Here is a 14,231-nt window from a genome sequence, read left to right as displayed (position 1 = left end):
GAAACGACAGTTCTATTAGTGCGTATATCGATTGACAGCCAATTTTGAACTTTAAAATTGCCACAATTTCGAAATTTTCTTTCTTTTTTTTTCACGATCAAATACATACGTACGATGTTTTTCTTCGACCAATCATTAAAATATTCAGATTCTATCGTACGACTGTTCTTGCTCCGACAAAGAAACGACTGGGTTCCGTAGCTGCGCCTAAAACGTCAGCTTCGTCGCGGCCTTACGATGAAAAATTGTAAACACGATGAACCTTAGTTGTAAACTTATCGCGATACTCGAAACATTTAACGAACGGTCAGTTGATTCTTCGCAGAAGAAAGCGGAAACGTGGCCGCCTCCCCTGACCAGAATGGAAATTAACGAAGTGACACTCGCTTTGGCAACGAATGGCATTGCTCGTCACTGCTTGCTTCTGCAGTTGTCCCACGATCGTGTATCCACATATACTTACGTACGTTTCATTCATTTTTGCACGAGTTCAAACGAGCCAGACATTCGTCTTTCAACGACTCGAGAAAACGGCTAACGCGATTTCGCCGGATAACTCTGGGCAGTCGCGAATAACTCTGCGTCGTCTAATATCGATCTTAATCGTCGATCTTAATTACACGCGTTGAATTTGATCATAGATAACGACTCCTTTGCATTGTATACGTTTTACGTAAATGCTACGCCACGAAAAAAAAAAAAAAAAAATAAAAAAGAAGGGAAAAGAGTGGAAACACAGGGAGAGATGCGTATGAACGGGAGCAATGGCGCGATGTCATTTTTTCAAGTTTGACGAGTAATAAAACGAATTATAAATTGGAGGAATAATTTAGAGAAGAAAGAATCTTCGTTCGATGGGTGCACGATTAAAATGGAAAGGCATAATATAGACTCGCGTACTACTGTTCGAAGGTTTCGCATCACTTTTGAATTTCGCAATTCGTGGAAGAAAATAAAAATGGTTTACTATGTTTTGTCTTACATTGGTTTATTAGAAGCTTCTTGCATTGTATTGTCATGTGTGTTCGTTCTTCGTTTTTATAAAATCACGAATTGAGCAGAGTTCTTGTTCGCGATAAAATTATAATTCGAAACGTACTCTGAAATTCTGTAAGCAATACCTGAGACAAAAATACGACGAAAAGAGACTTTATGCATCGTGGTTTGTCCATCTATCGATCGATCGATCGATCGTTAACTCCATTGAGTTTGCTAAGGAATGAACTGGACAAAGTTAATGGGAAAATCCAATCTAACGTCTTAGACGCATCTCTAGGAATTAATGTGAAATAATTGGAAAAATTTGTAAAAGGGATACCATAAATATGAGAAATTTTGACGAGGAAGAAAAGTTATTTTGATAATGAATCCTAATCCAAATCTTACTTTCTTCTTCTTATAATTGTATGTACTAACTTAAAATATACAAAAGTTCAAATATTAATTAGTATTTTTTTTTCATAAGAACTGTAGGTAGTTCCTTTTTCGTTAAACGACTGATCCCATACTTGTGAGCGATAGCGCGCGAAGGAACAACAAATGAATTGATCTAATAAACTTACGAGATTAAGTATGCGGTAAGACGTACAACGTAGATGTAATAAACATAAGGAGAGACAAACAACAATTGCAAAAAAATAAAAAATGATTATTAAAACTATCCTTTCGGTTGGTTAAACAATCAGTTAGTAAAACCATAATAATACATAATAGAGTTATGCGAATACGATCAATAATAACATAATAATTAATCGATAAACCTATGTTACATGTATAAAAGTAATAATGTGAGATCTGTGAATACGACTTTACCTCGATTACTGTAACCTACGAGAACGCAAAATTTGTGATTATCGTTTCTTAAGCTCTCTTCCTTCTATATTTCTTTTTCTTTTTCTTTTTTTTTTTTTTTTTTCTTCGTTATCCGTTCGATCTTTTTGCTTATCGTATTAAGGATATCTTCGAAAAGAACATAAGCGCCCGAAGACGCGTGCAAAGATGCTAATGAGAACGTATTAAAGCTTGCTACAACAGTTTACTTGGAAGTAAAGAGAATATTCCATGGAGAGGTATAGAGCACGGATAAACACTGAGAGAAATTAGTGTAAATTACTGTTCAGAATTACAAACGGACTATCTAAATACAAAACGATGATAGAAAGAACAGAATCTGAATCATTGTCACTTAATCTTTGTGTATTTTTCTTCGTGTGTCGTCCTAAATGTAATTTCGTTGAAAGAGAAGGTTCACGAGTATATCGCAATGACCAGATGATACAAAAAAGAAGTATGACAAAATGAAAGAAATATAATTTACATATATATCGTTACAGTGCCTGAGAAAAACGTCGAAAGGGCATGTGAATGCCTAATAAGCCATACAAACGCCGTATCAGTTTCACTCCATTTTAATAATCATTTCTCTAATCAGTAAATACATTGCTATACACTTCACCAACGTATAGAGCCACTGCGAATCGTACGAAAAAATACCATGAAAGCACGTCTTAAATAATCATAAATAATTGTAAATTCTGAATGACAGTATTATTTTTATCCATTTCCTTGTTTTACTTCCACGTAAATATATTCTATTTCCTTAAATAAAAAGGAAAGATTGCGTAACAATTAAAAACGTGTGGACGCGGCTATCGCTTTTTACGAATTTCACGACTCGTCCCTTGGCACAATTAAAATTAAAACCGCGTAATAAATAAAAGAAGGGAGAATTATCAAGATTCGACAATCTTGACAACGTTCGCGACTCATTGAAAATAAGAAATCAAATATGCGAAATCTCTAAATCATAGACGAATGAAAGCGCATAAAAAAACGATGCGTTGACATAAATGAAACGATAACCGCGCCCATACTACGAGTAATAATAGAACGATAATATTAAATTTATTCGTTAAAAACTAAGGAGTGAACCTATTGCAAGAATACAGACAAGAAATTTCGATTTTTCTTATAAACAGTTTTTGGTAAAATTTATTCTCTATCCTCGTATCCTTTCCTCTTTCTTTTCTATTTCTTTTCTCTTTCTAATAATATTTCTCTCTGACATCGCATTCCCAACTAGCCGAACACTCTTCAAAAGAGAAAAAAAAGACTTACACAAAGCTTAACATTGTTCTTCAACGTTATCTCGATATTCGAAAATAAAAGCACACGCTGTATTAGTTTTACGTTCTTCCAAGCGATTGATTTAATTATCGATGTGTGTGTTTGTGTCTGTTTAATTAATGCTCTTCGTTTTTTTTCCACCGAATATGTTTACCAATAAGATTTTCATTCTTCTTTCTCTTTTTTTCTTTTCTTTTCTTTTTTTTTTTTTTTTTTTTTTTTTTACAGAGACCCATGTAATAAGGCACAATTTTCTGCCTGAGAAGGCACTAAAATATCATTTTCTATACTTGCACGTATAGTTGATCGTATTGCATATACGTAAACCACGCAAAAGGAGAGAGATCAGTTTGAAGCGAGTTACAACTAAACGAAGATTATTGTGCACCAAGATTTGTACAAATTCGTGTCCTCCCGTTTGCTACAAGCCTTTTCGCATCATCGGAAAAAAGAAACGATTCCTCACTTCCACTAGATATTCTTCTATCATCCATTGATTTCCTTTACTTCTCGCCAATTCTGCCCCAGACTTTCACGCCGTATGCGCTTTGTTCTCTCGATTAAGCCGAACGTCGATAGAATTAAAAAAAAAAAAAAAAAAAAAGAAAAAACACGATGCATGAATACGACTTGCATGAACGCGCAGTTTAAAGTTACCTCTAAAAAATATCGATCGTATCAAAAAAAAATTTTTTTTCCTTTTTCCATCCTTTCTTATTCCACGCAAATAAAATATTACATACGCCATGGCGCTCGAACGAAGTCATTTTTTCTCTCTTACAAGCGACTCTCTCGTTTCGATTAAAAATTTGGAAAAACTTTTCATACCATGCGTTTAGAAAAATCCTTATACAAACAATATTAATTGCTCTAAAGTCATTTGTTTCTTTTTCTTCTTTTTTTTCTTTTTTTTTTTTTTTTTTTGTTCTTTTTCTTACTTTTTTTTTATGATAAAATAATCGTGAGAATATCACCAGAGAAATTTTCGCGATGAGCCGTTAGACGGTTGTGTCCAGATTGCTTCTACTTCCTCCCGAGTGAATGAAATCTACGTCCATTTCCGAATACTGACGCAACTCCGGTGTGTACGCCGCGTCGTTGTCCTCTCGCAACTCTCTGAAAATTCGTACGTTCGATGTGTTCGCGTGTGTCTCGAGACAGGAGGCCGAGGTCGTTCGTAAGTGACCAGTGTCTTCGATCGTTTCCCTTCCGTCGAAAAACGTTGACCGTGCAGATTTCAACTGTGGCTGGGATGTCCCGACATTAACATCGCTACTTAAACGCCGTTTATATCGTAGATTTGTCAGTGTCTTCAACACTGTTGACGAAGCCTTTTCTCGTTGCTGCGCCCTACGAGGGAAACGTTCAGGGATGGTGATGACAGAACAGAAAGAGGAAGACGCACCTAGTATCCTATTTTCCATTCCGCTTTTTCTTTTTTGTTTCTCTTTCGCATGATAATTCATTTTGTGAACATAAGAAAAAAGAAAAGAGATCGTCTAATAACCAGATATATCTTTTGAACCACGGCAAACAACAAAAAGAAATAATTCGTTGGAACGTTAAACGAGCGGAAAACAATAGCTTTTTTTTTTCTTTAGTTTTATCGCATCGTTAACTCTTCGTGTAGTTACAAACGTACGAATCCTGTCAATTTCAAATACGATGCAATAGTCTGGTGACAAATTATCGTGCAAATTACAAAAGAGTCGTTACTCTACGAGCAAGCATTTTCGAAAACACGTGAAACGAATGTTTATTCGAAATCGATGTTGATTCGAGATCTATATCGTGCTTGCTCGTGGCACCTGTACGAATAACGAGAGCGCACAGAGAGACAGAGAATAACAAGCGTAATGTGAATTACGACATCCGAAAGATATACATACTTGTCGAGCGAACGTGATCTTTCTTTCATGCTCGTGCATCGTTCTTTTTAACGCCCCAAGACTGTCTGTGTTTCTGACTCGACTCGATCGGGAAGGGGGAAAAAAAGAAAGAGAAAGAACCAGAGGGAGATCGACGAAGAATTCGAAACGTGGAGGAATAATCGAACAAAAATATTCAACGAAAAAAAAAAAAAAAAAGAAAAAAAGAAAAGAAACAATTTTTCCAGAATAATTCATCGTAGAATTTGACGGCGCAACCGCGCGTACAATCATTAAACGGAACGTCAACGACGCACGATGATTCGCGACTATTCGATCGATGCCAGATCGCCAACAATCTGAAGATATCGACGTTCGATCAATCGGTAGCAAAGCCGTGAATTTAAAAGAAGAAAATCAAAAAAAAAAAAAATGCAAAAAAACGAGGCGTTTCTTTCTCGAAAACGGCGCGTATCATTTTTCTCGAAAACGGCGCGTATCATTTTTCTCGTCAACGTCCCTCGTTGAAAAACACGACGGCGACGACGAGAGCGCCAATCTCTCGCGTAAAGAGAACTTCAAAAGCGATATCCTTTTTTTTCTACGTATACATCATCGTTCTCGTACTTTCTCCTTTCCTTCAAATTTCGTTTCCTTTTCATTTTCTCTTCTTTCGTTTATGTATGCGTTCCCTTTTATCTTTTTTTTCTTTTCTTTTTACCTCCCGATTCGTTAACGGACAACCTGGTCGCGATTCAACGTTCCCTACGAAACAAAGTGACGAGTGTGCCACGCAGCTAAACCGATAGTGAGGTTCGGAGGTTCGAAATGTAAGCATCTATTTGGTAGGACGAGCGGTCGGAGTTTACAAGAAATCGAGATTAAGGATATGGGTACGGATGGTAAAATATTTGGTTACAACTCCATGTCCTGCGCCTCGTCCTCGCTGAAGTCGCTCATCGAAGACTCGCTATCGGACGACACCCCGTTTTCAGTACCGCTGTTCTCCTGGTCCCTTAGCGCCTCCTCCGTTGCGTATTTCCTCACGTAATCTGCCAAGAAATCAAGAAGGAAATTGCATCCCCGGCTAAATATACTTGGTTCGACGTTGAAAATAACTTCGAACGTCGTAGCCACGAGTTGTCTCGTGATTTCCATCGCGAGATAATCGATCAGAGAAAGCCGTAAACCGAAGGAATACGAGGCTCGTAAACACAGACTGAAACAGTGTGTTTCTCGTGTTTTCGTACGAGTCCTCTCTCTCCACTCACCTGCTACTTTCTTCTTGTACTCCTCAGGTTTGTGTAGATACATGGCCGCTGCGTCGCCATTTAACGGGTCGATTGGATTAGGATATGTTAACAACTGGGGCAGGAAGGACTCGAATATATTTGACAAATCTGAAACAGTAAATGAGAAAGATCGTCGTTGAATCGGTACGGAGAGACGGGATTGGCAAAATTATACGTTGGAATATTATTGGCCAATGTAAGATTTATAGAGGGTTTACGATTAAATTTCCAGATTATGTAAATACGTACCGTAAAGGGCAGTCCAAGCCTGGTTTATTACGTCTAGACACACGGTGCCTGAGACTTCGTCAATGTTAGGGTGGTACACCTTGTTCATAAAGCCGATCGAAGGAGATTTGAAGGGGTAGTGCTCGGGTAAGTGAACCCTCACTTTCCATATTCCACCCTCGTAAGGTGCTGTAACGTAATAGAAGAATACAATGTCCGTAACGATCGTACGCAAGAAGTCTTCTACGCGTAATATACGGCGGAAAGTATTGGCTATTGCAGTATCAGGAAATCTCCAAAAGCGAAACTTTGGTTTCTACACTTTTAAATTTCTTATAAATTCACAAGCATCTACAGCGAAATTATCGACAACAAAATTACCGATATTCGTCGATGCTGGAAACCTAAGAAACTCGAACAATAGAACAAAATTGTTGTTTCGTAAATTATTGTTTGGTTCTAGCTTTCGTTATACCGTTTATCGTACTACTTTATTACACTGTCAAACAACGCGTATGATATCTCGAAAATTGATCGCAAAATGGTATCATGTAAATTGGTCGGTATTTCGCTGGAAATTTCTCCGAAAATTCGGTTTAACGTGCCGAATCGTCCCTTTGAATCGGCCAAACACATGGTTCCCGCTAATTACTTGCGGCAGGGTATTCCATGTACCCCGATAAATCGTACGTAGCGCGTAGAACGTGACCAAGAGATACCGGTCGATCGAACGTTGAGAACGTAGAGACAAAGAACAGAGTGTTCGCCGAATGAAATTTATTTCGACAACAACGAGCAACGAGACCTTCGACCGCGGATTAAAATCAATCACTGGAAACGTTCGGAATGAGCGGAGGGAAAAGGAGAAAAAGAGATTGCAAGAAGAAGAAGCGTAGAGGTAAAGGAACGAGCGAGGAACGAAACGTATTTTTTCCAGCCAGTTGGTACTCGGAGCGGAAAATCTGGTAAGTAATCAATTAGTCGGCGAGTATAAACGTTTGAGACAAACGAAGGGACGGAACCTTAAGGAACCTCCGTAATTTGACAATTTTTATATTCTTACAATTTTACCTGTAACTGAACGACGATCGGTCTGCTTGTAACTTGTAAGATTACAAATACAAAAGTATGCTTGCTTTCTTACTATTTTATTGCTACTTGCTTGCTGTATTGTTCATTTTGTTAGGACAGAAAACTTGAAGATACGGATGTTCGCGCAAATTAATATCTATATAAACAAAACCGGGGAAAAAAATCCGAATAGAAATTTGTTCCATTTTGTAAGTATCGTAACTCAATATTTTGCTTTGTATATTTTATATACTTTTACGTATCGCGTGCCATCTGATCGTCTTTGCACGTTTAAATTTTCCATAGATGTGATTAACATTCGCAGTGTATTTGTTAATATCGGTAACTTTTACCTTGTGATTTATAAAATTTCGCATAAAATAACGCTCACACAAGAACGCTCAGATGTCAAATTGACTCAAATTATGTCAAATCGCGATTGAAGCGTTCTTGACTGTGTCCAAAAGTAAAAATGAATCAAAGAGAAAGGGAAAAGCGGGACAAGGAAACGATGTTCTTCGAGCGGCATTGTATGGAATAAAAATATCAGGCCGATATTGTGTAATAAACGGTGTGCAACGTTTGAAACACCGCGAGATACTTGCCTTCTTGTTTGCACGATTATACCATGGCTAGCTCGCTAGTTAATTCTCTTCGAAATTAATACCATAATTAATATGATCGTGGAAACAGAGAGAAATCGAGCTATCTATCGCATGATAATCGCATCGAAATCGGAAAAGCCGGCGGGCATCGATGATACGTATAGAATGGGCTGCTGTGCCGATTCCATCCTGTTCTCTGTTCACGGATATTCGTTCTCGAGCCATCTGCGACGAAATTGCGGCAATAACATGTGAGCACCGATACTGATCAATTAACGACGAGCAAATTTCAGCCTCTAAAGTAGCACTGCTTCGTAGAATTATATCTATTTGAAAATGATCATAATTAGTTGAGACATGGTACAACTACGTGTCGTATAGTTGGTGCGAGTCCACAATGCGAACAGACCTTTTACTTCGTCTTAAGAATTCGAAGATTAAGTATCTTACGTGTAAGACACATAATATTTTAGCAGGGTGTGCAGGGTGTAACTTTATACAGGGTGTACCAGTTTTTCCCCGCCAAACGATATCTATATATTATACAGGTCCAGATAGGAAAGGAACGTCACATATAAACATACATCGTTGGAAGTATCGTCAAAGATAACGAGCGTGCGTTACTACGGTACAAAAGTATGAACAGACTGGGAAATTTTCGTCTAATGATATTCAGAATATACATAGCATCGTTGTGAAGCCAGTACTATACGCACAATACGCAGAAGATATTACTACTATTACTGAGGCCACAATAGTTACATCTGCAGATGATACAGCATACAATTTATTGAACTTTTCGAACTTATTGAAGCAGGTATACCTCATAGCATCGTTGTGGGGCCAGTACTCTACACACAATACACAGAAGATATTACTAGTATTACTGAGGCCCCAATAGTTACATCTGCAGATGATACAGCATACAATTTATTGAACTTTTCGAACTTATTGAAGCAGGTATACCTCATAGCATCGCTGTGGGGCCAGTACTCTACACACAATACACAGAAGATATTACTAGTATTACTGAGGCCCCAATAGTTACATCTGCAGATGATACAGCATACAATTTATTGAACTTTTCGAACTTATTGAAGCAGATATACCTCATAGCATCGTTGTGGGGCCAGTACCATGCGCACAATACACAGAAGATATTACTACTATTACTGAGGCCCCAATAGTTACATCTGCAAATGATACAGCATACAACTTATTGAAGCAGGTATACCTCATAGCATCGTTGTGGGGCCAGTACTCTACACACAATACACAGAAGATATTACTAGTATTACTGAGGCCCCAATAGTTACATCTGTAGATGATACAGCATACAGCTTATTGAACTTTTGGAATTTATTGATATTCAGAATATATTGTAATATAGTTCTACGACTCCAACTTCAACGATAAAGATATAATAAATAAACGATAGTATAACTACGAATATGATAACGAAATACAACTAATAGAAGGGAATTTCAAAGAGGAATAAAATCAAATTTTCGCCGCTGGCAATCTTGTAGCGAGAGCAACGATGAATATTTTGAAATGGAATTGGAACGTAATTGGAGCTGTAGATATTCCTGATCTATTCATACTTTGTAGCTCATAGTTACAGTACTTTCATACATCGCTCTTTTGTTATAACTCTTTAACGATGCTTCCAACGATATACGTTTATGTGAAATTTTTTCTTATCTCGACCCGTAGAATATATCGACAACGTTTGGCGAGAAAAAAAGAACTGGGATACCATGTATGTTAGCTAATTTCTTTATTAAAAGTCTGAGATACGTACTTTGTTTGTTTAAACGAATAACAATTAGGATTTATCGATATCAATGAGAATTAAGTAATTTGTTGTTGCAAGAGAGACGCGAAAACTAATATATTAAACCGAACTGATCTGTCCCCTACTACTGAAAATAGGGGAGAAAAAAGGAAAATTTCCCTCTGAACGTTTTTAAAAATTTTTCCTGGCAACTCCGACTATGTTGAATAACGAGCATCGTTGCGAAAAAAAACGATACGATGAATTGTCGAATCGATTCGGCTCGAGTATTCCAAAGTCGAGTAACAGAAGGCCACACCAGCTATTACGCAGACCTGGAGTGCACGGCTCTCTCGGTTTTCCGTCACAGCGGACCGACTTTTGCGTTCGAGAATCACGATTCGCGAACGTACATGCGCGTTAGTACATTTGCGATCGCACCCACACACGACACAGCTTACGTACACACAGCCTACCTGTACCTCTACGCTACTGTGTGTAAATATTTGAACATTTCCGACGCTGCACGCTTCCAAATTATTGCAGATATATAAAAGTTACTTTTCAAATAAAACTCTTCAAACTGATCCAATTTCGTCGATTACACCATCACTTGTACGACAATTTACTAACTAACGATATCAGTGAATCGACACGTTTACCAATTGACAAGTTGTAAGTTATAATTTTCCTTTGTAATTTTGCAATTGTATACAATATGGGATAAACAAACGACTTGCCAATTTCTAAACTTCATTTATAAAATCGAATTTATTTTATTACCAAAGTTACTGTAACAGAAGAGCAACGTTGTGGTACAAATGTATGGCAATAGATCGTGACTTGTACACAATCTCGCGCACAATAGCGAAACTCTACGAGAGGACTAAGCTATCGAAATACTTATGGATGGTAATACGACTTACACACGTGGCGATGCAAACGTGCGTTACGCGTTCGCGGCAGACGCATAGGCGAGAAACGTGACCCACCTGTGCGTACACGCACGTGGAAACACGCGCGCGCCGATTCACGGTGAAAGTATCGATATCCACGCGGAATCGGAGCTACGAGAATGCACAAGCAGCACCGAGTTTAATTCCTATCCGGCGTGCAACGAGAGTTCATCGAACCTCGTGGACTCATCCTTCCTCTCCTCTTTCGTGATTTTTATTTTCTTTCCTTTTTCCTATATTTTTGTTCTCCTCTCGCTATGTACGCCGTATTCCGTGTATTTTTTCGTCCAATTTTTTTGTTCAAAAGATCGTGCACGCGTTATTGGAGCAGCGGCGCGTATACGCGCTTTTTTAAACGTATTCGCATTTCTGAATTTCATGTCTACATCATTCGACGGTTTATAAATCCAATTCGTACAGATATTCTTTCCTTTTTTCTTTTCCATTCTGTCGTGTGTGAATTTTTCCCTTTCAATTTTTTGTATGAATGTTCGATTATTGGTTGGCGAAACATTGTGCATGCCTTCGCAAACTGAGTTTAATTACGTTTTTATGAACGATCGCACGTGTACTGAACAAATAGTCGCTATTGTTTGGACCATCTCAAACAGAGGAGAACCATTGCTTGTATAAAATCATTCCATAAGCTTCTATCTTTGCTTTGATTTTTATAATTTTAAAAAGTAATAAAGTCGAAAGTAATTGTATATTGATCTTGAAACTTCGTCGGAGATTTTTCCAGTAAAATTTCTTGTAACTTCTCTACGACGTAGAAAATTGATTCGACTGGATAATTAGTTCCCTTAATCGATATAGTACAACATCTAATTCCTTAGGACCAAGTTTCACGGAGGTAAATTGGTATAATTTAAGAAACGAAAAGATCGAGAGGGAGAGCAGTAATTGCGTATGATTTAGAAATTTCCTACAACGACACGGTGTCTCGTTACGCCCTACTAAAACCTACAAGGGTTGTAAATAGCTGGTCGAACACCGTAACTGAAGCCGACCATTTCCTGTTTCTGTCTGATTGAATCGTAATGGACCATAGGATGAGATGATCTCTCGTTTGCGCGATAACTGAGCTATTGCTACGTATTTCCTGCTTTGACCGATCCTCTCGGTCCTTACTTTTCGCAATTCATATTCATGCCACATCTCTTCAAACTTCCTTCGGGACCGATCAACTATAAACTTTATACGACAAGATCGCAATTATCGAAACTTGTCGAACAACGTCGTAAAGGTGCGTTTACATCGAACGAGCAAACGACATACAGCGAGTGCAAGTTCAGTTTGGCTTTTCAGAGACCCGTCTCGAGAAAATGACCGAGCAACAACTGGAAACGGTGTAATATATTTAACTACTTTATATACCACCATAATGTATATAACGTCTGAATATTGAAATTCGTTCAAATTTGGTCCCGTTCTAAACTCAGTTTTTCAATCGTGTGATTCGCGTCTCTCTCGAACAGATTCCGGTAAATTCAATTTCGTTCTACCGACTTTCTGTTTGATAACGCTTGCTAAGTTTTCCACGAGTTAATTTCGCGACAGTTTTAGCTGGATTCGCGCGAGAAAAATCGATATCACCGCGCTACGACGTGCAAAGTGGAATAAGTCTCGCCGAACAAATTGCCACGAAAAAGTGTTTTTTCTGTTCGAAGCGCACTTTATCGAGCCTCGTGAATTATCTTTATTAAACGTGCGCCGACCGTGCCGTGTTCACCACGATCCTCTGTTAGTTTGACCTAACTGGTTACACCAACAGCAGGTCGAATTTTATCGCGATTAAAAACGAGAGGAATAAAAACAACCAAGAAGGGAAGAGATATATAATTATATCTCGTTTCATTTCCTTCTTAACGAAGGGAACTTTCTATGGAGTAGATTTCTGAAATTTAACGAAGAATCATAAATTAGAGAAATTAGTCCAGTGTCATTTCTTGGAATATTTACGATTTAATTTTGCCTTTGCATCGCTAAGTATTTCCTATGTTTGATGAAAATATAAATAGAAAAATCGTTTACGCTTTTACGCTTGACGTTGTACATACGCAACATTGTATTTTTAATTGATCATTAATTAATTAAATGAATTAAATGAGCGGTCTTCTCAACGGTTTAAAATACAATCTCCTAACTAGTTTATTTATCATGGGAACGTAATTATACAATCAAATGTTGGTTAAATATTCGTGTATTTCAGTCCGTGGTTTAATCGTGCTTATCCTACTTCACCAGATATATAACGTATAATTCACCCTAGTTATCGATGGTTAACGCTTTAAACGCGATACACGTACATAATTGAAATAAAATGCGTCGTGCTAGACCAAAGTATAAAACTATATCTATTGAAAGCAAACTTGTGTTTCTATAATACCGTTGTAAATCATACTGCTTGAATAAGAAATGAAAATATTTTTATTTTTCTGTAACGTTATTGTATAACGCGAAATATTGTATTTTTAACATATTACGTGTAACTATTATTCATTTCCTAAAAATTATCGGGAAGTTTCGATCAATCGTAATTCCTTCCGAATGTTTCTCACTTTAAAATTATAAATAATCATCTTTCCAAACGTAAAACAACATTCTGTTCGATATTCAAGATTACAAACTGTTGAAAAAGACGAAATCTACTTTGATATTTGTTATAATTTCATTAAACTTTATTCTTTGATATATTCGTATAATTTGCTATATCGCTTTGATCTTGAAAAATGTTATCATAGAGAAAGTACTCTAAAATTAAAGGTTTCGGCGTGTGCGTTTAAAAAAAGCTTATAATGTCAAAAGAAAAAGTTCGATGTTAACTCGTAGAATAGAAGACTGGTAATTCTTCTTAGACTGATAATCCTCAGAGGATAAGTCAAAGGGGAATATCGGTGAATATCAATGACAGTGTTTTAGATGATGCTACTGAAAACAGCTCGATGTAAACAATGAAAGAGGTAGTGTTTCGGATGAAAGTAAAACTATTCTACAATTATTCGTCGCTTGGTGTATATAGGAAAAGTACAGAAAGCGAATAAACGGATTACGCACGAGTAAAGCGACGAACAAATGCCAAGACGAAAGAAAATAGCTACTTTATCGTTTCAAAGAATAAAACATGGATTAGATAAGGAATTTTGGTATATTCCTTCTATTCTTATAATCCTATATTCACGGACGATTGCTTTCTGTAACGCGTATTCGATTTATCAATTTATCAATTTAAAAGAATTTCGCAATCTGAAAATTAATAATTTTCATGGATACAAAGCAACAAGAGAGATATCGTTAGAGAAGATTAA

At 37.2% G+C, this 14,231-nt stretch overlaps 1 protein-coding gene across 1 annotated transcript in view; it reads right to left on the bottom strand.

Moving 5' to 3' along the window:
• Positions 1–2,392: 2,392 nt before the first annotated feature.
• The window catches only part of LOC126868447 (ubiquitin-conjugating enzyme E2 H), a 47,285-nt gene continuing 35,446 nt past the window's right edge, over positions 2,393–14,231 (bottom strand). Inside the window, exons 3-5 of the mRNA XM_050623896.1 lie at positions 6,536–6,703; positions 6,266–6,394; positions 2,393–6,046 (exon numbers count right to left, since the gene is read on the bottom strand). Of these exons, the coding sequence (XP_050479853.1) occupies positions 5,910–6,046; positions 6,266–6,394; positions 6,536–6,703 (434 nt within the window). The 3' untranslated portion in view covers positions 2,393–5,909. The remainder of the gene's footprint in view (positions 6,047–6,265; positions 6,395–6,535; positions 6,704–14,231) is intronic.

The sequence above is a fragment of the Bombus huntii genome, chromosome 8, assembly GCF_024542735.1.
Source record: "Bombus huntii isolate Logan2020A chromosome 8, iyBomHunt1.1, whole genome shotgun sequence".
In the NCBI taxonomy this organism is placed as follows: domain Eukaryota; kingdom Metazoa; phylum Arthropoda; class Insecta; order Hymenoptera; family Apidae; genus Bombus; species Bombus huntii.
The sequence above is the reverse complement of the archived record's forward strand: the minus strand, read 5'-3'. Positions and strand labels throughout refer to the sequence as shown.